The following is a 24,586-nucleotide window of genomic DNA, read 5'->3' as shown; positions in this document are numbered from 1 at the left end:
AGCTCTTAAATGCTTTTGGCTGAGATCTACTTAGGTGAGGCAAAAAGTCACATGGACATGCACCCCCACTGCTTCCTACTTTTCAGCAGAATTTATGAGTGATGAGTGATATAAACTCTGCGGCAGGAAGCAGCCAGACTTTTTATAATACGAAACTAAAGTCTTTAGTAAATTCTAGACATATGCTAATTTTGCTTTATGAATATCAAAGTTAGTAATCCTTAATAACTCACTTAGTGGACTACTGGTAAGTCCTGTCAACTCTGCCTCTAAAAAATATCCAGAATTGGCAGAATTTTTACCACCAGGTTTCACTGACCCCACCCTGATTTAAGCCCCACCATCACCACTACCTCCAAATTATTGCAGTAACCTTCTAGCAGGTACCCCCATTTCCACCCTTGTCCCTCTACTGACTACACTCCACACAGCTGCCAGAGTGACCCTACGAACATCTAAGTCAGTTCATGGCCATCTCTGCTCAGAATCTCCCAATGGTTCCTCTCTCACTCAATTCAAAGTCCGCGTTCTGGCTATGACCTGTAGAACCCTGTGTGACCTGCTCTCCCCTAACCTCCCTGACTTCATTTCCTGCTCCACTCCTGACACACTCTCCTTGCTCTTCCTCCAACCCACAGGCATGCTCCCACATCAGTCCCACTTCACTCTGGCTTTTCCAATGCCTGGAATGCAAGGTGGAGGGAGTGGCCCACCCTGGGTGCAGGCAGTAAGGGGGTGCATTGGAGAATTTAAAACGATAATAAAAGCTATTAGAAGTCTGTCTGCTTTTTATTATTACCCTGTGCCAACAATTCTAAACAGTGTGGATGATAAAATACTCCTGGGAAGAGGCAGACCACTCCCCCACCGCCCCCCCGCCCTTGACCTGCCACTGTGCTCAGGCACCCACGTGGCTTGTGCACTCCCCGCCTTCATGTCTCTACTCAAAATTACTTGGGGAAGCCTTCCCTGGCCACCTTATCTAACATTTTATCCCCCTCTCGATTCTTCATATCTCCTTTCTCATTTTATTTTCTCTCTACGTACTTAACGCCATCTAACATGCCGTGTCGTTTGCCTACGTTGATTGCTTATTGGCAGTCTTTCCCTCTGGAATGGAAGGTCCACCACAGTAGCATTTTCCCACTGCCGAAAAGATGCCTGGTACGTAATAGGCACGGAATAAATATTTGTGAAAGGAATGAGTGAATGGGAAGGATACATTCACATTCAGGCATACATGAAAATGAAGTCGCCTGGAAGAACTGAAAAGAGGTCTTGCGTTTTTAATGTCTGAGGTCTCCCAGGCATCCAGGAACCACACGTGGGGATTGGCGTGGAACCCTGCACTCATTTCTGGAGTTGCCGCCACCGAAGCAGCTCTGGTTGCTGACTCTGGTTTTCCCCGAGCCTTTCCATTCAATAAACCCAGGCTGAACTGACGTTTTTAGGTGAAGCAGCCAACTCTCAAAAATCAGTGCTGAATCCTCCCCGGCACCAACTAAACTAGAGTCAAAGCCATAAAGAGAGGAGATAGATGGCTTTGCATCCCTGCAGCCCTTTATAAGTAGGAAAACATTTACCACGCCCGGCCCGCAGGGAGCTTTCCATCTCTCGAAATTTACCTCTTTTTCTGGACCCGCCACGTGTTCACTGCGTGACCCGCCCTCCACGCTGGCTGCAGCTGATTGGGCCAAAGCAGACACGTGTCTGCGTGAGCCAATCAGGTTCTTTCTTTACTGGACCCTAGAACTGGAACCCGTGAGAGAGGAGGGCAGGTTCCTGCAGGATCTGGGACTTCGAAGCCCGGAAAAGAAGGGGGTGGAGAGAACATGTTCTCCACTGAAGAGAATGCTGATGTGCACAGAAATTAGACGTACAGAGAGGAACAGAACCAAAAGATGGAGAGCATGAACTACCTAGGATCTTAAAGGCTTCTCATATACAATTCCAGTCCTGAGGCTAACTGCTACTCCTGACCTCGGTGGTCCCCTCTTTCTGCCTAAAAAAAAGTTCCAGTGCAGTTTTCTTCCTTGAAACCAAGGAGTTGCAGTTAGTTCTTATGGTAAGCAGAGAGAAAAAAAAATGAGAGTATGTCTGGGTGACTCCGTGAGCCCATAGTGAAATGAATGAATGAATGAGTGTATGCCTGAATGGAGGAGAAAAGAAAGTTCTTTCTTACAGCGGAATGCTAACTAATGGTCGTGGAAGGGAAGATGGAATTAGAAAACCAATACTGGGGGCACCTGGTTGGCTCAGTCCTTAGAGCATGTGACTGTTGATTTGGTGGTTGTAGGTATGAGCCCTATTTTGGGTGTAGAGACTAATTAAAAATAACATCTTTTTTTAAAAAAGATTTTATTTATTTGTTTGAGAGAGAGATACAGAGCACGAGCAGGGGGGAGGGGCAGAGGGAGAAACTGACTCCCTGCTTAGTGGGAGCCCAATGCAGGGCTTAATCCCAGGACCCTGAGATCATGATTGAGCCAAAGTCAGATGCTTAACCAACTGAGCCACCCAGGCCCCCCAAAAATAAAATATTTAAGGGGAAAAAAAAAAGAAAGAAAACCAATATTGATAGTCATCAGAGTGCTAATTGATTCAGGCAAAAAAAAAAAATCAATAGTTGCTAAAGACAGTGGGTTAGGGGCACCTGGGTGGCTCAGTCCTTAAGCGTCTGCCTTCGGCTCAGGTCATGGTCCCGGGGTCCTGGGATCGAGCCCCGCATGGGGCTCCCTGCTCTGTGGGAAGCCTGCTTCTCCTTCTCCCACTCCCCCTGCTTGTGTTCCCTCTCTCACTGTGTCTCTCTCTGTCAAATAAATAAATAAAATATGAAAAAAAAAGAAAGTGGGTGAAAGTTTGATAAGAAACAGGATTTTACAGAATATTATCTCCCCCACAAGATGCTTTTTAATTACAAAGGGGAAAATAGTAACTTTACAGTGGAAGAGCCTGGAAGACAAAATCTTAACAGGTGACCAGAGTTAACATCCTCAGTAATGGGACAAATTGACAGCATGTGTCTCTTGATATGATGCACTGAGAAGGGCACAACATCACTTCTTCTGTGTAATTCCTGCCAAAAATGCATACCTTCCAACTAATCATGAGGAAACTGTAGACAAACCCACATTCTACAAAATAACTGGCTTGTAACCTCAAAACATGTCAAGTTCATGAAATATCAAGAAAAACTAAGAAACTGTTCCAGATTGAAAAAGTTTAAGGAGACATGAGAACTGAATGAAAGTGTGACCCTGGACCAAAAAGAAAGAAAGAAAGAAAGAAAAAAAATATATATATATATATTGCTGTAACAGGATATTATTGGGGAAATTTGAGTTAGATAATAATATGTCAACGTTAATTTCTAAAATTTGTTAACTGAACAATGGTTATGTAAAAGAATGCCCTTGTTTATAGGAAATACTACTACGCTGAAGTAGTTAGGGGTTAAAATAAAGTCATATAGAAAGATGAAGAGAACCAAAAATTAGTAAATAATAAGAACTTCAAATCTAAACTTCTAGACCATTGTTCATTTTCCCTCCCAAGTATCTCCAGCTCCCTTGAAGAACATGCTGGTGGACTCTACACTCCTTGCTGATTGTCCACCTGCTTCTTGGTCTCTAAGGATTTCAGCACCTGCCTTACCATCTTTCTATCACTCCTCCAGGTCATCATCTTGATCCATCCAACTCCCTCTCTCTGTTCCTTGACGCTTTCTCTCCTAATAACTTTCCTACATTACACTTCTGCCACCCATATCCCCTCTGAAACCTTAGACCTTGTCATCACCAGTGACTGCGCCACCTCCAGTTAAAACCATTAGGTTGCTATATTTAAACACTTAGCATAGATCACAATTTTGGAACCCCATTTGGGTCTGTCTTTATAATTTTTAAATCCCAGAAACTCCACCAAATGGAGGCACTATCCACCCCCCTCCACCTCCAAACCCCTCCTCCCCAAAGTCCCCTCCTCACAGCATCATGACTCACACTGAGGTACTGCCTGTCAATCATCCTCATGGTGACAAAGACCGTCACCTCCACCAGTGCCATCAACGTCAGCTGCAACAGGTTGGCCTTCCCCAGCACGGCGCCCGCTGAGATGACCACAGACATAGCACTCATGGTGGCCAACTTAATACTGGGGGGAGAGAGAGAGAGACAGGGATGACTGAAAAGGATCCTCTCCTTCGTTATTCACTCATTCACTCATTCAGCAAGCCTGGCGCTGTCCAAGAAATTAGGGACACAGTAGGAAAACAAGGAAACAAGATTCCATCCTCATGGGAACGGATGCAGCCCCATCTGCGGTCTCCGGGGGCTCCTTCCCCCATCAGGGTGGCATCAGGGTGAGAAATTGATCTGCACATACTCATTCCTACTGAAGCCATTCTGAATTTCTCGTAGGAATGTCATGGTGAGTTACAGAGGCTGATTGTTCCCTCAGGACCCCCTTCTAGGGTCTGACAACTGGGGTTCTGCCCACGGCTTCTCTTCTGCCTGCATCTCACAAAGATGCTCAATAGAGGGCGCTCTTCACCTGCTGGCCTGCCTGCCTTTCTGCAGCCCCCCACGGTCTCCTTGGTAATCGAAAGAGTCGGTTTAGAAGTAGGACAAGCCTGCTTCCAGTCCCAGCTTTTCCACTTGAGCAACTATTTAATCTCACTGGGCCTGTTTCTTCATCTGTAAAATAAGAGTGATGATAATATTTATCTTGTGGTAGTGCTGTGGGGATTAGAAGGAATATCTGTGCCTGTGTGTCTAGCACCATGATTGGCACAAAGAACTAACTGGGAAGTAGAAGCCCGCATTATTAGCACTACTACTGATTCCTTCCGTCCCTTGACCAATGAACTAGCTCAGGATGGGGATTCAGGAGAAGAAAACAATTTGTTTTCGAGGCACTTATGATCCAGCTGGGGAGATGGGGCTGACATCGTGAATCTGTCTACTAAGACTATCCATGATTGTTACATGGCTAGAGGGGTTCACTGGAGGGAGAGAGCAGTGTGGACTGGACCCATCAGGGAGGGCTTCCTGGGGGAGGTGGCAATGAGCAGAATAATCCATGGTGGTTAAACCAACTTACCCTCTCTAGGCACCTTGCTCTGAGACCACCTCCCCTCTCTGATGCTACAACCACCACTACAAAATAACAATAATTTATTAAGCATTATGTATAATAGGCTTACAACTACCTCACCTCATTTAAATTTTAATCTTCTAAGTGGCCCTCTAGAAATGTGGCTAGGGTACCGTTCAGTACCTCTACGTTACAGAAAAGGACACTGAGACTAGAAGAGGTGACACTTTTGGCCGTAAAGTTAGTTAATGACAAATGTGAGGTTCAAACCCAGTTGGCCTGGATCTAAAGCCTGTGCTCTGAAGTCTGGACACAGCCTCCCTGGCATTTGCTGCCAACGTAGTACCTTGCTTAAGGCTCAAGGACTTCAGAGGGACCATCAGAAGAGGGCCAAGGGCCTGGGGAAGGAGTCTCACGGGGATCGGGAATTATTTAGAATAGGAGTTACTCAAAGTTAGGCCGCGTTATGTCTTTTTGGTGAGTGTTCACTTAATTGGCAAGGGCCTAATTCAAGGGGATGTATGCCAGTGGTGGGATGTCAGACCCCGGGGGCCAGTTGGTGCTGGGGAGGTGTTGAGACAGTGAGGTGCAGTGTTCAGGAGTGCAGTCTCCAGTCCAGCCAGCCTAGGTTGGAATCCTGGCTCAGTCCCTTCCTGGCTGTGTGACCTTGGGAAAATTACTGAACCACTCTGTGCCTCAGTGTCCTCATCTGTAAGGTGGAGGCCGGGCCTGTGAAGCTGTCATAAGGGTAAAGTGAGTTAATGTGTGTCAAGCACAGTAAGAGGGTTGGTTATTGCTATATCCTCCAGCAGAGCCCTCCTGAACCTCTCAAAATACAGCATTAAATATATCACAACTCTCAGGGTTGCTTTTCTTTTCATTTTGGTTCCAAAAACCATTTAGTAAGTCTTTACTACAGGAGGAAAACAAAGGACAGAGCTGAGCAGGAGAGGCCCCTGCCCCGAAGGGACTGGTCATCGGTGACTCAAGGCAATTCAGTGCCAAGTCAGGCTGCACAGTGTGGGTGAGGCCAAGGGAGAAGGGAGGACCCTGTCCTGGAGGCAGGCCTGGGCACTGCCCCCTGAAGCAGCCAGGCCCTTGGAAAGGTCAGGAAGGAGCTCGTTATTCAAATCTGTGAACCGGTCCCAGCAGGGGTCACAGCTGGGAGGATCCAGGCTGCCAGAGGTGGGGCAGGGGAGTTCACTCAGGCTGCAGATGGCCTCTTCTTGTCTTCCTGGACTGAGTCAAGAACAAGTTGGCCCCCGTGGGCGCGGTACCTTAGAAGGAACAGCCCAGAGATGATGCCTGGACACTAAGGGGCAGGAGGCTGAAGGCAAGGCAGCAGAAACGCCAGACTAGGGCCACCACTGTCAGAATTCTTCCAGAGAGTACCCTTTGCCTCTTCCCAGGTGTTTCTTGGGGGTGGGGGTGGGTGGGTATCAAATCCACATGGGGATTAGCTCTAAAACTTGTTAGAAGAAAAAATGTGGAGGGTTTTTTCAGGGCCAACAGGGAAGGAACTGACTGGGCTATGGCTCATGTCATAACCACCCTGGAGGGTGTGGGGAGGGTTGCAGATAGTAAAAAGCTAAAGCCATTACCACCACTTAGCCCTGTGACTCTTGGCAAATGCCTTAAGCTCTCTGAGCCTCTATTTCCTTGGCTGTACCCCAGTTAGACCCCTACTGGAAGGGTTAAACAAAATAATGTTTGTGTGCTGCCTGGTACCATTTCTGGCTTGTGGGGAGATGGTCAACAGCAGTGCCCAGAGACTTAGCAGGGTTTCATCGGAGGGGAGGATGGAGTGGCCTGGAGAGGTGACCGGTTCCCCAAGATGCCTAAGATGGGATTTACCATCATCTGGGCAGAACAGAGATTCAGAGTTGGATAAGAGCAAAAAACAATGTACAAGGTAAATTTTACCAAGTTTCTCCTGTCAAGTGCTAATGCCTTTTTTATTATTTTGCAATTTTTTGTCTTTTTTTTTTTTTCCTAAGTAGGCTCCATGCCCAACATGAGGCTTGAACTCATGTTCTTTAGATCAAGGGTTGCATGCTCTACCTACTGAGCCAGCCAGGTGTCCCTTCCTGCCTTTTTTTTTAAAAAAAAGTATACAACTTGATGGATATATATATCTATCCCCTTGTGTAACCATTACCTGGGGTAACACAGAGAACATTTACTGTGTCTCATAATGTTTTTTATGCTCCTTCCTAATCAATAACCATCACCTTCCTCGTAAACATTATTATGACTTCTAGCAACATGGGTAATTTTGCTAGTTTTTAGAATTTCATATACATGCATCTAAATGGTTCAAAGGTAATATTTAAAGGCATGGCTATTTCTTGTTCACCAACATTTGAGGACTAAGCGTACTTCTTTGTTTTCAAGAAACTGTGACATTTCTATTTCTTTTCTGTAACCTCTATTAACTTTTCTTTGAACCCATATTGCTTGTGTAACTTTATCAAATCATACTCAATAATAAAGAACGAACTTGGGGAGGGCTGTAGATCTGGGCTCAGGGTTGTCAGATAAAATATAGGATTCCTGATGCAATTTGAATTTTAGATAAACAGTAAATAATTTGTTAGCGGATATCCTCAATATTGCATGGCTTCAAGGGGACATCCCAGCTCCTCTAGAACCAGCTCTCTTGGGCCCCATACCCTCAAGGACCCAAAAAATGATAACAGCTGTCGTCTGGTTACCTGGACAGTTTGATGACCACCTTCTTACGGAAGGGCCGTTCCAGGAAGCCATCCATCAAGACTGCCCACTGAACCCCCAGGGCCAGCAAAAAGAGGTTGAAGGCCACACTGCTCCAGCCATATCTCCGCAAAGACGAGTTGAGGAAGCCAAAGCCAAGGGCCACCATGATGGTCACATCCTGGAGGACTGCCCAGGAGCAGATATGGAGAAGGAGCAAGAGAAGCAGACAAGATGGAAAGTTAGAAATTAGAATTTACAGAGCTTACAGAATTAGAATTTACATACATTCTGTATGAATTTATGGGATGGCAGCTGGAAGAGATCATTAAAGAGTGCTGGGACAAGTTAGTTTGCCTCTTTGAGCCTCAGTCTTGTCATCTGAATAATGGGGACAATACATACCAGGCAGGGTTGGGGTTAGGATATGATGAGCTAATGCTGGTGAAGCACAAAGGCAGGGCTTGCCCGTAGTGAGTGCTCGGTAACTGTGGCAATTACTGTTATTATTAAACTTAATGATTTGAACATGTGTAAAGCATCTGGACCAGTGCTTGGCACACAGTCGACATCCAGTAAAGGTAATTACTGTGGCTACTGAGGAGCAGATTCAACCTGATCATGTGCATGACAAAGTAAGAGTGCAGAAGCCAATGACTTGGCCCAGAAAAGAGGGCCCAGAGGAAGCTCAGAGATCCTGTTGGTAAGAACCAAATTATCTTTTCAGAAAGCAGCTCTCTCCCTTCGTCACTTGCTGGGAGGGACCCAGTGGGCCGGCAGGAAGCACCAGGACCATCTGAGTGACCCTCACCTTTTCCAGCCTCAGACCCTGTTCAGGGGCTGCTGCAGCAGGTGAGTGCGAGAGACTTATCTGATGGCAGGGAGAGGTCCAGCAAAAGGAAAAGGGTGGACACTTTAATTCCAAGTTTGGGAAAAATGGGTAGCGGCTTGACAAACTTGGGTTCAAAATCAGGAATCTGGAACTTTCTAGCTGTGACTTCATCTAGTTATTTAACGTCTCTGAGCTTTAGTAACAACCCACATTTATGAAGTGTTTCTCATGTAGCAACACTGTTGTTGTTGTTTTTTAAATAATCTCTACGCCCAACATGGGGCTTGAACTCACCACCCTGAGATCAAGAGTCACATGCTCTCTAGACTGAGCCAGCCAGGAGCCCCAGCAACACGGTTTTAATCACATCACACAGACCAGCCCGCTTCCTTCTCCCAACCCCCCTTCAAGGTGGGTGCTATTATCACCATTTCACAGATGTGAAAACTGAGCCACAGGGGAGTTAAGTAACTTGCCCCAGCTCTTCCAGTCAGATTTAAACCTAGATGATCTGCTCTGAAGCCTGTGCCTTCAACTACCACACTATCTGTTCTTTGTCTTCTCACCTGTTAAATGGGAAAAATAATCACACTCTTCGTCTGGTGGCCAGAATCCAATGATAAAATGCACCCAATTGCTCAGAATAGGAAGACTGTTTTATCAACAAACACCAACTATTTCCCATGTATAAATGCCTGGGGAGAGAACTTGAAAGAAGTTGTCCCCCCATGATATTATCTCTGGGTTTGGGAGGGTTTTACTTGTTTTTTCTCGGTGTTTAAATTTTCTACAACCAGCATGCAGACAGTAAGCAAAAACAAACAAAACAAAACACACAGAGACGAAAAACGGCATGGACTTCAGGTTTGGACAGTTCTGTTTGATCCCAGCTCCGTCCTTTCCCATCAGGTTAAACCATATTAAAATTGCCAACATTTGAGCATTTTGACCTATAAAAATGGCATTTTATCTGCTTCAACCTCATAGCTGTGTGGCCTCCTAGGTTGCTTACTTTCCTCATCCGCTAAATAAGGGCAATTGTGCCCACCCCAGAGGGGGCCGGGAGAGCTGAAGGAGGTGAGGTTTTGTTCAAGGGCTTAGCACGGCGCCTGGCGCAGGGAGGACGCTCGGGAAATGGTGGTTCTCCCCCTCCTGCCACCACCATCCTCACCATCACAGTAATAAGAACCGACCTGGTCTCCACCTCCAGCCCTGGCTCTGATAACAATGAGGAAGCACTCTTTTCCAGAACTCTCCAAAGTCTCAGAAAGCCCCTTCAAGTCACATTTAAATTCACCTTCATTGAGAAACGCACAGGATCTTGCGTGTGAGATGTGGGTGGGTATTGATGCCTCCGGAACAATCTGATTACACCAGGACGTTGGAGACCCCCGAGGACCTCCAGAGGGTCTAGGAACTTGGGGAGCGGGTGAGAAATGGCGTTGACTCAACTTCTTGCCCCTTCTCCTCTGCCATGGGGCGAGAGAGGTGCAGGCAATGTTTCTGTCTCCTGCTTACATCCTCTTAGGAGTGGGAGTGACGGGGCACATTTTGTATAAGGATCACTCAAATTCTTTCAGAAACCAAGCAGGAAATTATGTGTATGAAAGGCGCAGTGCATCTTTGGGAGTGGTAAGGCCTGTGGCCAACTGGAGACAGCACACCCAACAATCGGTATTCCGATTCAATCTTGTATTAAGTCCCGCCGTTAAACCAAACACATCTGCCATCTAGCAGCCACACCATATGCGTAGGGTCTGGACTTATTGAAGATCCCATGAGTAGGGAGAGCCTTTCATTTTCCTCCCATTTTACAGAAGCAGACCAGAGAGAGCCTGTGACTTCCTCAAGGCCACACAGCATGCTAGCAGCAAAGCCATGCTCTGAACTCCAGGTACAGTGCTCTTCCACCAGGCTAGGCTGTTTCTTGCTTTTCTTTGCCCCCACCTCACTAATGGAACCCAAGCAAGTCCCCTACCCTCTTGGGGCCTCAATTTCTCTCTCTGTAAACACGTGTGAGTTGGACTTGCTACTCTCTAAGGCCCTTATAGCTCTGGCATATTCTGAGGAGAGACTCAATGGGTGGGGAGAGGGGAGTAACCAGCATAGGGCAGAGAGTCAGAGGATCTGGGCTGGGGGGCTTTATCAGGCACAGCTGCCATGCCTGTCACTGCTGCCAGGCAGAGGAGCTCAGGGCCTTCCTCCCCAAGGCCCCACACTGTCCCTGAGGGAGGAGTTGTACTCCACCCCATGGGATGAAGGCCGGGGGGCAGTTTCTGGGAGCTGTTGACAGAGCCCAGTCACCCTAAATGGATGAGTCAATAACATTCGATGTCAGGCCTCTCTTCACTCTCTGCACCCTCCTGCTTCCTCTCCTGGCCTCCCAGAACTCTAGGCCCCCCTCCAACTCCTCCTCAGTCTCAGGACTGGGACCCCCACTTCAGGGCCAGGTCCCAGCTCAGGGCATCCCCAGTGGTGCTAGCCTCCCCCTCTCAGATTCCGCGCTGCACCCCACATCAGCTGCTGGGCTGATAAGCTAATGGACTCTAAGGTGTCTGGAGGTGATAAGGAGTGGATGTGCTACAGGGGTCCCAATGACTGGGCCCCAGAGGGGAGTTCTACAGTCTAAGACAGGCCTTCGGGAGAATTTTATGAAAGCCCCACGACTCGCAGGAAGGGTCTAAGTTGAGAGTCCGCTGGTGTGAGAGGAGGCAATGATGACCAGCATTGGCAACAGCAGGCCCGTGCATGGTGCCCTCCACACACCAGGCACCATTCTAAGTGCCTTATGGCTTTACCTGCAACCACTTCATGCAGTAGGTACTATTTATTATCCACCTTTTACAGATAGGAAAGGGAGGCCCAGAGAGGCGCCATAACTAGCCCAGGTCACAGAGCTAGCAAATGGTGAGCGATCTGAATGCTGACCATCTGGGTTTAACCACGATGTATCATGCTTTTCCACACAGCACACAGGGTATAATGGTGAAGACTCTGAGTCAGGTTGTCAGGGTTTAGAGCCTGGCTCTACCTCTGTGTCCCAGCTTCCTAATCTGTAAAATGGGTATGAAACAATGGCACCTGCTCAGAGGATCCCCGTGAACATTTTCACTGGCGTGTGCAAACCACTTAGCCCGGCATTGGATACACAGTGTTAGACACTATTATCCTGTGTCTGCCACTTATTGGTTGTATGGCTTTGGGCAAGACCGTTCCCCCCTCCTCTGGCCTGGCTGCCCCTGTGTTTCCACCCACCTTTGTTCCTTCCTTTGGCCTGCAGACACTTCAGCACCAACAGCTTTGAAGCCAGAACCAGCTTCTGGCCCTTAGGCTCTAGGCTCGACTTCCACACTGTTCTCCCCACTGCTGACTGGGAAGACCTCTGCAGCCCCAGACTGGGACCAACCATAGACCCCTAGGCTGACTTCTGTTCCTCTACAGAGGAACCCTAGCCTCTATTCCCATCTTACCTGTACCCCTACAGCAGACAGGGAATAGAAAAAGGGATGTCCCAATCAAAGGGGATTGGAACATTGTAGGATTTGGGGGTACTGTATTTACATGTCAGTGGAAATGTCTTTTGGTAGCTCTCCTCCCTTTGGGGAGCAGGGGAGGGGACCTGGGTAGTATCCACAGTGCAGGGTCCAGGATGTTTCCCCAACGTGGCATTCCTAGAGCAGGCTCTGTGTGTAGATTGTTACAGTAATGGCTCCCGATGAATCACACCTTCCAGTATAGACCCCTCCTGCCTGGGTTGGGCCTTGTGATTTGCTTGGGCCAATGCGACATTAGTCAACATGTTACAAGCCAAGATTTGAAAAGCACCCACTCATTGGGGCTTATCCTCTTTTACTGCTATGACTCTTCTGCTGAACCACTTAATCACAATCATGAGCAAATTAAATGGTTGCTTTTTTCAGCCATTAAGTTTGGGGGTGGTTTGTTATGCAGCAATAGTTTAACTGCTACACTCTGCTTCTCCTAAGCGTCTCATAGGCGCCTCAACCCCAAGCCCAGAATGAATATATTGTTTATTTACCTCCCAAACTGCTCCTCCCCTTGTGCTTCTTGTCTCAGGAATTGGCACTTCCATATACCAAAGCTCATGTCTGAAGTCATCCTTAAAACCCTCCTTCACTTCCACCAGGTACAGCTCGTTTGATCTCCTAGCTGTCTCTTCAATATTTTGACACTTTGCGTCTCCTTTGCTCTCCCTGCCCATATGGCCTCATCACTGGCTGTGGGACCAGTGGTCATCGGCGTAGGGAACACACACCTCAGAAGATGCTCCAGACAATCTACAGGGGCTGCTGGAAGAAGATATGAGCCCTTCTAGTTTTATTTGATTTTGTAAAAATATAAGAAATTGAAGTTTATTAATAATGAAAGTGAATACTCTTAATCAGTCTGTATATGTATTCGTTCTTTCAAACCTTCCAACAACAAATTGAAAAAGTACTATTGTCCATGTGACTGTTGTCATGTGACCCATGTCATGTGACATGGTTGAAATGGAGGGCAAGAGAGGCGGAATAATTTGCCCAAGTTCTCGCAGCTAAGAAGGGGCAGAGGCAGGGTTTGAATCAGTCTGCCTCGAATGCTTCTCAAACTCTCATGTGCATAAGAGTCACTTAGAGGGCTTGGTAAAACACAGTTTGCTAAACCCCACCCTGAATATTTCTGATCGGTGGGTATGGATCCGGGCCCGGGAATCTGCATTTCTAACACATTCCTGAGCTGTTAGTGGCTGAGGTGGTAGCCTGGGGACCACACTTTGAGAACCACTGATCTAGGCTATCCTACCTCCAAAGGGCCTTGGTGAAGTTTGCAGCTCTGCAAGTACTTAAGATCCACATTGACCCAGGAGCCTCCTCTGCTTGCTCAGGATGTCAGACAGTTTCTAGGCTCCTAGCTTTGGAAGGAGTCCTGAGGGAATATTGGGCCACTGGGAAGAGGGGGACGTGTTTCTCCGTATTCATCATGTTGCAGTGAATGGCAGGGTTTTGGGTTTTTTTTGTTTTTTTTTTTTGCTTTTCGTTTTAAATTTAATTCTTTATTATGGAAAACATTAAGCATATACAAAAACAGAGAGTTGCATGGTGAATGTCATGTCCCCATTCCCAGCTTTGATGACTGTCCCACACGGGGCTGATCTGGTTTTTATTATCCTTTCCACTTGTTTCCTTTTTTGGTTTTTTTTGGGTTTTTTTTTTTTTTTGGTCTGGCATTAAGCAAGTCCTGGACATTGCTTCATTTCAATATACCTCTCTAGCAGATAGGGCCTTAAAAAAAAAAAAACCCACCATACTATTATCAGACTTAACAAAACAAACAACAATTCCTGTATGTCCTATAGGATTCATGCTGATTGCCTCAAAAATGTCTTTTTGGACTTGGCTGGTTTGAATAACATTGAGTTCACATGGACTCGATTAGATTAAGTGAATTGACTGATAAGGTAACCTAGTTTTAGCTCAACTAACCTTTACAAAATGGACTAATGGCTTGAACAATGCCTGCCTAAAACCACAGAATGAAGGCAGAACCATAATGGCAGCCAAGCGTAAGAAAAAAAAGGGCAGAGTGCTATTTCTTGTGTAAACTCTTCATCTGTCACATTCAAGGTTTTAAAAAAGTCAGTCTAATTAGATCTCACAGGAAGTCAACCAGGAGAATTTGAAGTTATCAAGAAGACTCTAGGAATGGATTTACATCCACTCTCAGTAATGGAAACAATGGACCTTGCCTTGAGATTGATTGGCACCATCACAATCAGTAATTTGAAAATATTATGTATTTCATTTGACCTCTTTCAGATTTCCTAATTTGTGTGTATTATTATAATGTACAAAATATATTCACGCAGCAGTACTTGATGATGACATGTAAGTATGGTACGTGCTTAAAAAATGGTGTGTGTGATCAGAAGCGTTTAAAGCCCTCTGGTCCATACTACACACAAGCCCCACACACTGGTCTCCCACCTCAAGTCATGGCCCTTTCCCCTACCCCTCCACTAGCCCTGGAATGGCTTTCTCCACAACCTGAACCCAAACTCACCACACCCCTGCTTCCTATCAGCTCAGCTGCGTGAAGGTCAAGCTCCTTACTCAACCCAGTGGGTCCACCATGCCCTACTGCCTTCTTTGGGCTCCGATGTTGCGATGTTAAACCCTAACCTGGTCCACTCCAGTGAGTGCACACACCAGCTCTTGCTGTCCTCTCACTCTGGCTGATGATCCATTTTCACATGGTTAACTCCTACCGAGCCTCCAGGATGTGGCTGGTCAGTCACTTCCTTCCAGAAGCCTTCCCTGACACCACCAACTCCCTTGCCTGATGGGCCCTCCTCTGTGCTTCCATGTAAAGTGAGTGTCTGAGGGCACTTCATTTCTGTGTTACCAGCATAGCAGAGGGGTAAAAAATGTGGACCCTGGCGCCAACATACAGAGTTGAAATACTGGCCCCTACACCCACTGGTTATATGACAGGTGACTCAAGTTCACCGTAAAACAGGGCAGTGAAGCATAGTGGTTACGTGCATGGAAACTAAAACCAGGCTGCACAAGTTTAAATTTGCTGGGTTATCACTGGTTGAGTGACTTTGTGCAAATTATTCAACGTCCAATTGCCTCATTTCCTTATAGGAGAAACAGAGATCATAATCATACCAACTCATGAGATTGTTGTGAGGGTTCAATATGAAGCATTTAAATAGTGCCTGGTACATAGGAAGAGAAAATAAATATTAGCTCTGATTAGCACGTGTCTAGATCCCCCACTGGATGTAATACAGGGTTGAATGAATACATGCGCGAATGAATGCATGCATTGAATTCCATTGTATTGGACTGAAAAGAATTAAAGTAAACTGAAATGAACCTAAATTTGTCTAGGCCTTGCTCGTCAGGCGCTAAGGGCCCCTCTCTGGACCAGCCCCTGAAGTGGTGTAGAGCCTTCCCTCCCCAAGTCATTTCTTTGTCCTACTTACTGCTGATGAGGGCCCAGTGATGCTTTTCCTTTGCTCGCAGCTAACTAGTCAGTTAGTATCACTGAGGAAGAAGCAGGCACTCAACCAGACTAGAGCTTCAGCTTTGTCTCAGGGAGGACACTCAAGGTGGCCCATCCATTATCATAGATAAGATATCGGCCCAATGAGATGCTTGAAACTCATCTCAATTTTTTTTTAAAAAAAGCAAAAGCCACACCACTGTGGACATCTGTCTTGTTTACAGTTGTTCTCATCACAGTCTGTGAATATTTTTAGCTGCATATAAAATCACAACCATCCTACACTCCTCTTCAGCCATACCTTATGGCTCTGGATTTGCAGACAGAATGTAGACTTCCCAGCCAATGAGTGAGAAGGAGAAGGCTGGGGGTGGGGGAGGGGCAACAGACTCAAGCTACCAAAAGGAGGGTGGTACAGAAGTGAGCAAGAGAGACCAAAAAAAAAAAAAAAAAAGGAAATAAAAACTAAAAGCCAAACAACGTGAAATTCCTTGCTGTTCAGGAGAAAGAGGGGGAAGGGACAGAGAAGCAGAGACTTATGAAGACCATTTGGCAAAGGAAATTCTAGAAATACAGAATAGGAGGCCCCTCACTGCCCTGACAAATCAAGGAAGGCTTCATGGAGGAGGAGATGTCCATGTTGGTCCTAAAGGGGGAGCCTACATTGTTGTCTGGGTCTCTGCGCAACCTATGGGAGAAGGTGTGGGAACCCATTTACTCAGAGACTTTGTGGAAAGGAACATGTCAGCCCCTGGAGGACCACAGACCTCCTCTTCCCTTGTTCCTGCTACTTGCCTCCGTGACCACCCCCCCACCCCCACCCCCTGGACACTCACCTCGAAAGTTCGCCATGAGCTTCTTCGGATCCTGTGAGGAAGTGTCAGAGGAGGTGAAAAAGAAGAAGATGACAATGAGAGCCACCTCCAGCACTAGGGTCCACAGGGGCAGGCAGCCCCGCATAGATGGTGGGTACTTGGAGCCCATCCTGTGTCCTTGTCTGTGTCCGTGCGGCATCCAGCTCCAGGCATCAACCCTCTGCCCCCACCCCTCTGCCCCCACCCCCACTCCAGGGAGTGATAGGGGAGACACCCGCCAAAAGCCTTATCTCTGGCTGCAGGCTGGTTTTGCTGGCCTGTTGATGGAGTTAACATAGGAGCAGAAGGACTGTGACAGGGAGCAGAAGAGATGCATTTATTCCAACACTAAGTCATTCATTCAGTCCCTCACTTATTCGTTCATTCAACAAGTAGTTGCTGCATTCCTACTCTAGGACGGGCACTGTGCGCAGTTTCAAAGAGGGCATCCGTTCACTGGGCACCCACACATAAGAACCCTCCTTTGCTCATGACTTCAGTTTACCCTCCCCATATCCTTGCAAGGCAGAGAATGGATCAGCACTCCTATTTTACAAATGGGGAAATGGAGTCTCAGAGGGGGCTTTGGATTGGCAAAATTTCTCTTTAAGACCTTACCAGTGAGCTCTTAATAAGAATGTATCGAATGAGAACGAACGAACGAATGAATGAATGAATGAAAGCAAAGAACAACACTAAGCCCTGAGAAAGATCCAGACAAAGCCCCTGGGGAACTAACTCTTCAGAGTTACATTGTTGAAATTATTTATATTTGAATCTGTACTTAAATCTACAGATTTAAGGTGGGGGAAAAGAAAGGAGGCTTGGGTCCAGCTCTAGTAAAAATCTGGTGGGGTCCTGCTCCAGCCCTAGGCTGTAGTTGTCTCCAGTTCTGGTCACCTCCTTACAGAGCAACCCAGGACTCTGCCTGGAGCATGAGTACTTGTAGCGTATCTGAGGCAGACCACCAGCTTCAGGACCCCTGTCCCACAGCAGGGGCAGTCCCCTGAAATGGGACTTAGGGCACCTGGGCTCCAGTTCCTACCCTGCAGCTAACTTCTGGAGCCCCATCCATGTGCCTAGCAGATGGTCTGATCTATAATAAGCATAAAGAAAGAGAGGGAGAAAGGAAGGAAGGGAAGGATTGGCCCCAGCCACTGGCCACTGGGTATAGACTGAATTTATCGGGCCTCAGATAATAAAACTAGACTAGGAGTTGCAGGGAGGCAGATTCTGGCCCAGCATGGTGGATACTTTATTGACCATTACAGTTGTCTGGTGAAATAGGCTGCTCATGAGGTAGTGAGCACCCTGTCCCTAGCAGAATGCAAACAGAAGCTGATGGTTACTTGTCAGCGATGTCTTGGAAGTGATTCAATATGTAGTTTGCTGGAGATTTTAATCACCCAGAAGAATCCTTTCATTTTGTTTTTAGATGAAGAAACTCACACCGGAAGGTCATACCCAAGGTCATACAGCCAGCTGACATCAGTCACTTCTTGCTCAGCGCAGCTTTATTTGCAGAAGGAAAAAAAAAATTGAAAGTAACCTAAATGTCCAGTAGTAGGGGACTGGCAAATAAGCTACAGGACACACATCTTGCCACCAACATCATGGTCCTTAATATATGTGGGAAAAATCCAGAGGAAAATGCTTTTAAGTTTATCAAAATTGACACAGAGGATATACCATTGGGTGGAAAAGCAAGTTATAGTACAGTGTATACAGTATGTTCACTCTTGTGAAAAATAATAAAAACCCAATATGTTAATGCATGCATAGGGTAAAAATGGCTGCAAACCACCAACACCAGCTCCTTTTGCTTTAGATGCTGTCTGGAGCTAACACTTACCAAGCACTTACCATTGCTAGGCACTGTTCTAGGCACTTTACATGTATGAACTCAGTTAAGGACCCTGGGAGGTGGGTACTATTAGCCTTTTATGACAAATGAGGCACCCGAGGTGCAGAAGGGTTACGTGACTTGTCCAAGGTGACAGGACTAATAAGTAGGAGAACCTGGATTTAACCCAGACCCAGAGCCCGGATTGAGCAACTGGGTGTTTAACCACACAACTGTGGCCCAGACGACTTCTAAGTCCTCTTCCGAGTCTAGGAACATAGGATTCCCAGCCCTCTGCCCTCTCAACAGTAGCAATAGAGAGAAGGTTCCCTGACCGCTAGAGATCAGAGATAGAAGTCTCCATCCCCTCATGGTCACCCCCTGGTTCTGATTTCTGGCCATCAGCACTTCTTATGAACTGGGTTTCCGTAAGGAGGGGCTCCCCTGTGTGGGGGATAAATAAACATGACCCTAGCTGGCCTGGGTCCTGTACCAGCACCTTGTAAACCAGGCAGCTGGACTCACCTGCCCAGGGGCACCAAAGGTCAGCCAGATGAACACTGAAGATTTTCAGTCTCTGCCAGCCCCTGTGCCTGGAGCCCCCTGATGGTTGTGTTCACCCTCGGGCCAACTTAGTGTGTGTGGCAGCTGGTTCCACACCCCGGAAACCCCTGTGCGGCCTGCTCCTACTCCAGTGAGGGACGGACTGCTTGACAAGAGGGCCAAGCTCCTTGCCAAACAGGCTCTCTTTAATAAGGGGAGGTGTCCCCCACACTTGGCCTCTCCCAACAGATTTGTCAAAAGGGGAATGTTCATTCAGAACGGAGCAGGAGTGCAAAAACAGGGACCTTTTGCACTCCTGCTCCATTCTGTCTCCAAACCATCAAGGCAGCTCATCTGGTACAAGAAAGCACGGGGGCGGGGGGGGGGGGGGGGGGACGCCTGGGTGGCTCAGTCGTTAAGCGTCTGCCTTCGGCTCAAGTCATGGTCCCAGGGTCCTGGGATCGAGCCCCACATGGGCCTCCCTGCTCTGCGGGAAGCCTGCTTCTCCCTCTCCCACTCCCCCTGCTTGTGTTCCCTCTCTCGCTGTCTCTCTCTCTGTCAAATAAACAGATAAAATCTTTAGGAAAAAAAAAAAAAAGAAAGCACAGGGATCTAGGGCAGATACGTCACAAAACAAATATAGTTAAATGTTCATTGTTGAGTCTACGCGGGAGATAAAGGGCTTTTCACTGTACAATTCTTTCAACTTCTTTGGCATCTGTTAGAAACTTTTCATAATAAAGTGTTGGGGAAAGCACTGTGTGCACCTGCTTCTCCCTCTGCCTGAAAGCCTCCTCCTGTCAGATAACTGCCCCTGCCCTCTCCGCCTCAGAGCCAAGCACAGGGACTTCTGATTGTTGTATCTCAGCACCTACTGCTCATCCATAAGAGGTGATCAATAAATATTTGGTTTTTTAAAAGATTTTATTTATTTATTTGAGAGAGAGAAAGTGCACAGAGGGAGAGGGAGAAGCAGACTCCCCGCTGAGCCGGGAGCCCGACGCCATGCGGGGCTTGATCCCAGGACCCATGAGATCATGACCTGAGCCGAAGGCAGATGCTTAGCCGACGGAGCCCCGCAGGCACCCCTAAATATTTGTTGAATAAATAACAACTGCCATTTCCGGAATGCCAAGCACTGGAGCAAGTATTTTGCGTACATTATTCCATCTACTTTTCCCCTCAAGCCTGTGAGTACAGGCGTGGTCATCCCATCTTACAGATGAGGAAGCTGCTACTCAGAGAGGTGATGTGAGCACTCAACGTCACACAGCTAATAAATGCTAGGGGTGGGACTCAACCCACATCCCTCTGATGCCACGGCTTATGCTGTCAACTACTTTGCATTTCTGCCTTCCATTTAGTAAACCACTCACAGTCTCAACTTCCTTAATGAGTCAAATAAGATGAGCTGCTCTACTTTCCTCACAGAATTATTACAAATGTGAGAATGAATACGTAAACATGAGTGGCAGCTGGGTTATAGAAAGGAAGGTGGGCAAGTGGTGCCATGCCTGTGACGTTCTGATCTAAGTGACCAGGATTCCTCCAGGTGTGACGAATCAAGTCAGAGAGACTACAGAATTCACATGTAATCATGCATTTTCTGTAAAAACAGGACTCCATGAGAATACTCACCATACTGTCCTCATCGGGCATTGTAAAGCTCAGTCATGGGCAGCGAGCAAGGACGTAGGTAAGTCCTCCATTCCCTCTCTGGAAGTTTGTCCATACCAAGGGTGTGATCCTGCTCTGGGCATGCCTGGGTAAACTGTGGCTAAGTCAATCATTCATTCATTTATTCATTCAACAAACATGAGCTTGGGAGTCAGGCAATCTGGGTTCAAATCCTGACTCCACAAATTATTGGCTGTGTGAACTTGCGTATGATGATCAATATCTGTTTCCTCATCTGTAAAGTAGGGAAAATCAGTGTCAATCTCATAGAGTGGTTGTGAAGATTTTTTTTTTTAAGATTTATTTATTTGAGAGAGAGAGTACATGCAAGTGGGGGCAGGGGCACAGGGAGAGTATCTTCAGACTCCCTGCCGGTGCAGAGCCTAACGTGGGGCTTGATCCCACGAGCCACGAGATCATGATCTGAGCTGAAATCAAGAATCAGACACCTAGCCCACTGAGTCACCCAGAGAACCCCGGTCATGAAGAGTAAATGAGGAAGTGCATGTAAGTGTCAGATGTGTAGAAAATCCTCCATAAATGTTAGTAATTATTATTATTGCACAGGGTTGGCATATTTACTGTAGAAAACTCTGAAAATGCAGACGTGCATAAAGTTTACATAAAGCATCCGTGATTTCCATATCTCCAAAAACCAGTTCTTCTTCTTTTTGTATATTTTTCAGATTTTTTTTCCTATTCACGTGAATTTAGGCCTTGTTTTCTCCCCTGCAAAAATGGGTGATTGCTTTTTCCGTGAATAGTATATCCTAAGTCATTTCCAAGCCGGGAATATCTTTCTACAACATTCTATCAGGATGGCTAAGAACCCAGGCTCTGATGTCAGAGTTTCTGAGTTTGAATTCACGCTTTCTGTGCGACCTTAGGCAAAGAACTGAGTTGCTCTGGGCTAGTTTTCTCGTCTGTGATATGGCACCGGTAACATCTCTACCTCATAGGGTTGTTGTGAGGTTGAGATCAAAGTGCATATGGTGCTTAGAGCAGTGACTGTATGTGGTAAGTGCTGCGTGTCACCATTCTCCATGCCACACGACTTCTGTGGGAAGAATGTGTGACCGTGTTTGACCAGCCCCCTTTGCAGGATTATCTGAGTTATTTCTCAACTGTTTCTGTTCTAAACATTACAATGAATATCCTCCGTTAACAGGGTTCTCTGGGGGACACAAATACGTGCATAAGAGGTGGCCACCCCAACATCTGGACTTTTCGGTGACTCCTGTGGCATGGGAACCAAGTTCAAGGCAGCTGGGCCAGCCCTGACTGGAGGGCTTGAGGGGATTGAAGCTACTCAAAGAGGGGGGGATGCAGTTTTCTTATTTGTGAAACAGGATGTGATGATCACTCTCCAGGCTCTTCTGAGCTATTCTGAGCTCAGGTGAAGCTCAAGGGCAAATCTCAACCCCTTGCCCGTTGAACATCCCACGAGAAGAGGAGGGACAACCCTGAATTCTTGGCTGGGCCTTGGTCTTTTGAATACGAACAGATGACTTCCCTTCCCTGTCTTACTCATCTGTAAAATGGCTACTGCTCTCCCCTGGTTCCTAACTGATGGTGGAGATATGGGGAGCTGGGGGGCTCTGTGGCGGGCAGGAGGCTACCCCACCTCTGCCCAGGCCTGTGCCCTTAGGGTCCCAAAGAGCCATCTGAGGGCTCAGAGGGGAAAGGCTGGCACTTGACTAGAGCCCAAAGGAGCTTGGGCTAGGGCGGCCCAGGAAAAGAGATGGTCTGGCTGGGGCAGAAGGAGGGAATGGAGAAGGGCAGTCTTACTGTGGGCTCTTGGCAAGGTGACAATTCCTGTCATCCTACTCCAGCCCATCACCAGATCGATAAACCTAATCATCAATAACCACCTCTAGGCCCCAGGTTTGGCCTATAGCATCACAGCTTGATCTCACTCAGCTGTTCCTTGAGCTAAACTGCTCTACCAAGCCAATTGCATAATTTTATTTTCTCCGACCCTCAGTTTTCCCATCTGTAAAATGGAGCTAAAATGACCTGCTTCTAAACACAGGGCTTGAAGAGTCTCCAGAGGGGATCTTGGCACAGATGTATGCGGGTAACTCAACAGCAGGATGTTGGGACTGGAACCCAGACCTCCAGATTTTCTCTGTTCTTTTATTTTTTTTTAAAGATTTTATTTATTTATTTGAGAGAGAGAGAATGAGAGATAGAAAGCACGAGAGGGAAGAGGGTCAGAGGGAGAAGCAGACTCCTTGCTGAGCAGGAAGCCCGATGTGGGACTCGATCCCGGGACTCCAGGATCATGACCTGAGCCGAAGGCAGTCGCTTAACCAACTGAGCCACCCAGGTGCCCCAGATTTTCTCTGTTCTTTCTCTTTTCCCCATGTAGCCTTATGCCTGAGAGTAACTCCCAGTCACTCCACACTTCTGCCACAGCATGGAATGTCCTTATCAGGATGGTAGGCTAGACAGTGAGCTCCAGCGCCTCTGTCATCTTTTCCTGGATTACTCACCTATTCGTTCCACAGTGTGCCATGGCACTGTCCTAGATAACAGGGACATAAGGGGGAGTGGAAAAGACCATGGATATGGCCCTGTTAATAACCTTACTGAGTTGGCTGTTTGTCTCTGGCCCAGGTAATCTGGAACCTTGTAGTCATGGAGTTAACGGCTATATTTAGATCTGGGGCCTCATGGAGTCTAGAGCCAGAATCTTACCATGTAACCTTCCTAATGCATTCAAGCCTCCAGAATATTGGTGTAGGTCCTGCCTGTATCCTCCTCCACGAACTAATTCACCTTGGCAGCCGAAGCCTTTTTCTGCTGCTCCAAGCGGAGCATTCCATTCAGACCCTTTTACAATGATGGGCAGCCTTGGTGAAAGTTTGAGCTCACGGAGTTTGTTATCCTTGGCCACCCAGTGCCACTTTATCAACATGCTGGAGAGAAGTGAGGGATGAAAAACAAGTATACTATTAACAGTAATTGCTTGCCGTTACCTACTGCATGCCTGACCCTGAAAGTTCATTATTCTATAAGCCTTAAAACATACCTGAGTGGAAACAGAGGTTCTAAGATTCTGTAACTTGCCCAAGCTAGTAAGTGGCCAAGCTGGAATTTCAATCCTGGTCTGAAAAGATAGGTACTCTTGCAATTTTTCAAAACTGCATCTCTTCAGAATAAGGATCCAATCCCCCAAGAAGCTTTCATCATTGGTGAATGAACAAGACTCACCCAAGAAACCAGACTTAGGAGCAGCACTGCTGGAGATGCTCTGTGTGGGAGCAAAGGCAGAAAGGACGGAAGATAAGGTTGCAGTGGGTTTGAGGACAGTGAGTAGATAAGGCTTGCTGGCCTGGGTAGGCCTGGAAAAGGAGAGTGGGTCTCCAGTGTGACAGCTCTGGATGCCATAACAAAGAGAATGGTTTTCAGGCATTGGAGGATCTTTAAAGATTTGTGAGCGGATAAAATAAGGAAGAACAGCAGATGAGAATGATGACTTTGATACAAATTACAAGTTCCTCCTTGGGGTAGGTGTTGATTAAGGGGGTGATTATAGGGCAGGGAGAGGTCCACCCAACTCAGGACAAAACCAGATACCATCGACTTCCTGGAAGTTTTTAAAATGTGCTGGAAGACCACTTCACAGTCCCACTGTTGGTGTGTGGTTAAGTTGGTATGGCCACGTGACAGGAGATTCAGCAGCCATCAGAAATATTTAGGGAGGATGCATAATAACATGGGACAATGTTTACATTAAAGAACAGAATACAAAAAGACCAACCCTAAAGGCCCTCAGTGGCAACCCTGTCGGGACCCCTCTCACTTTGGAGAGCTTTTTCTGTATCTTCACTTAATAAACGTCTATCAATTTACTCACACACACACACACACAAAAGAACAGAATACAGAGTTGAATATCTAGTATGATCACAACTCTTCAGTAATAATAGCAGTAATAGTAAAAATGATATCACCCATGGGAGAAAATAGGAAAGAAAGAAAAAATTTAGAGTGCTAATAGTGGTCGTGTTAAGG

General features: G+C 46.8%; 1 protein-coding gene and 2 long non-coding RNA genes across 4 annotated transcripts in view; 1 reads left to right on the top strand and 2 right to left on the bottom strand.

Moving 5' to 3' along the window:
* Positions 1-16,686, bottom strand: part of LOC112811659 (RH-like protein) — a 36,250-nt gene extending 19,564 nt beyond the window's left edge. For both annotated transcript variants that reach the window (XM_025855874.2, XM_025855873.2), the window contains exons 1-3: positions 16,486-16,686; positions 7,809-7,995; positions 4,002-4,152 (exon numbers count right to left, since the gene is read on the bottom strand). In XM_025855874.2, the coding sequence (XP_025711659.1) occupies positions 4,002-4,152; positions 7,809-7,995; positions 16,486-16,663 (516 nt within the window). In that variant the 5' untranslated portion in view covers positions 16,664-16,686. The remainder of the gene's footprint in view (positions 1-4,001; positions 4,153-7,808; positions 7,996-16,485) is intronic.
* Positions 8,538-13,040, top strand: LOC141374442 (uncharacterized). Its single transcript, XR_012381337.1, has 3 exons — positions 8,538-8,658; positions 10,456-10,532; positions 12,786-13,040. It is a non-coding gene; the product is annotated as an uncharacterized lncRNA (long non-coding RNA).
* A 1,090-nt stretch (positions 16,687-17,776) lies between the features above and the next one.
* LOC112811637 (uncharacterized) lies at positions 17,777-23,831 on the bottom strand. The gene is made up of 3 exons (XR_003205111.2): positions 23,783-23,831; positions 20,528-20,801; positions 17,777-18,015 (listed from the first exon to the last, which is right to left on the bottom strand). It is a non-coding gene; the product is annotated as an uncharacterized lncRNA (long non-coding RNA).
* Between the last annotated feature and the right edge of the window lie 755 nt (positions 23,832-24,586).

This window comes from Callorhinus ursinus, unplaced genomic scaffold (assembly GCF_003265705.2).
Source record: "Callorhinus ursinus isolate GAN/ISIS: 27379988/994484 unplaced genomic scaffold, GSC_fseal_2.0 scaffold18, whole genome shotgun sequence".
Lineage (NCBI taxonomy): Eukaryota > Metazoa > Chordata > Mammalia > Carnivora > Otariidae > Callorhinus > Callorhinus ursinus.
Note: the sequence above shows the minus strand (reverse complement) of the source record. Positions and strands in the feature narration are given on the sequence as shown.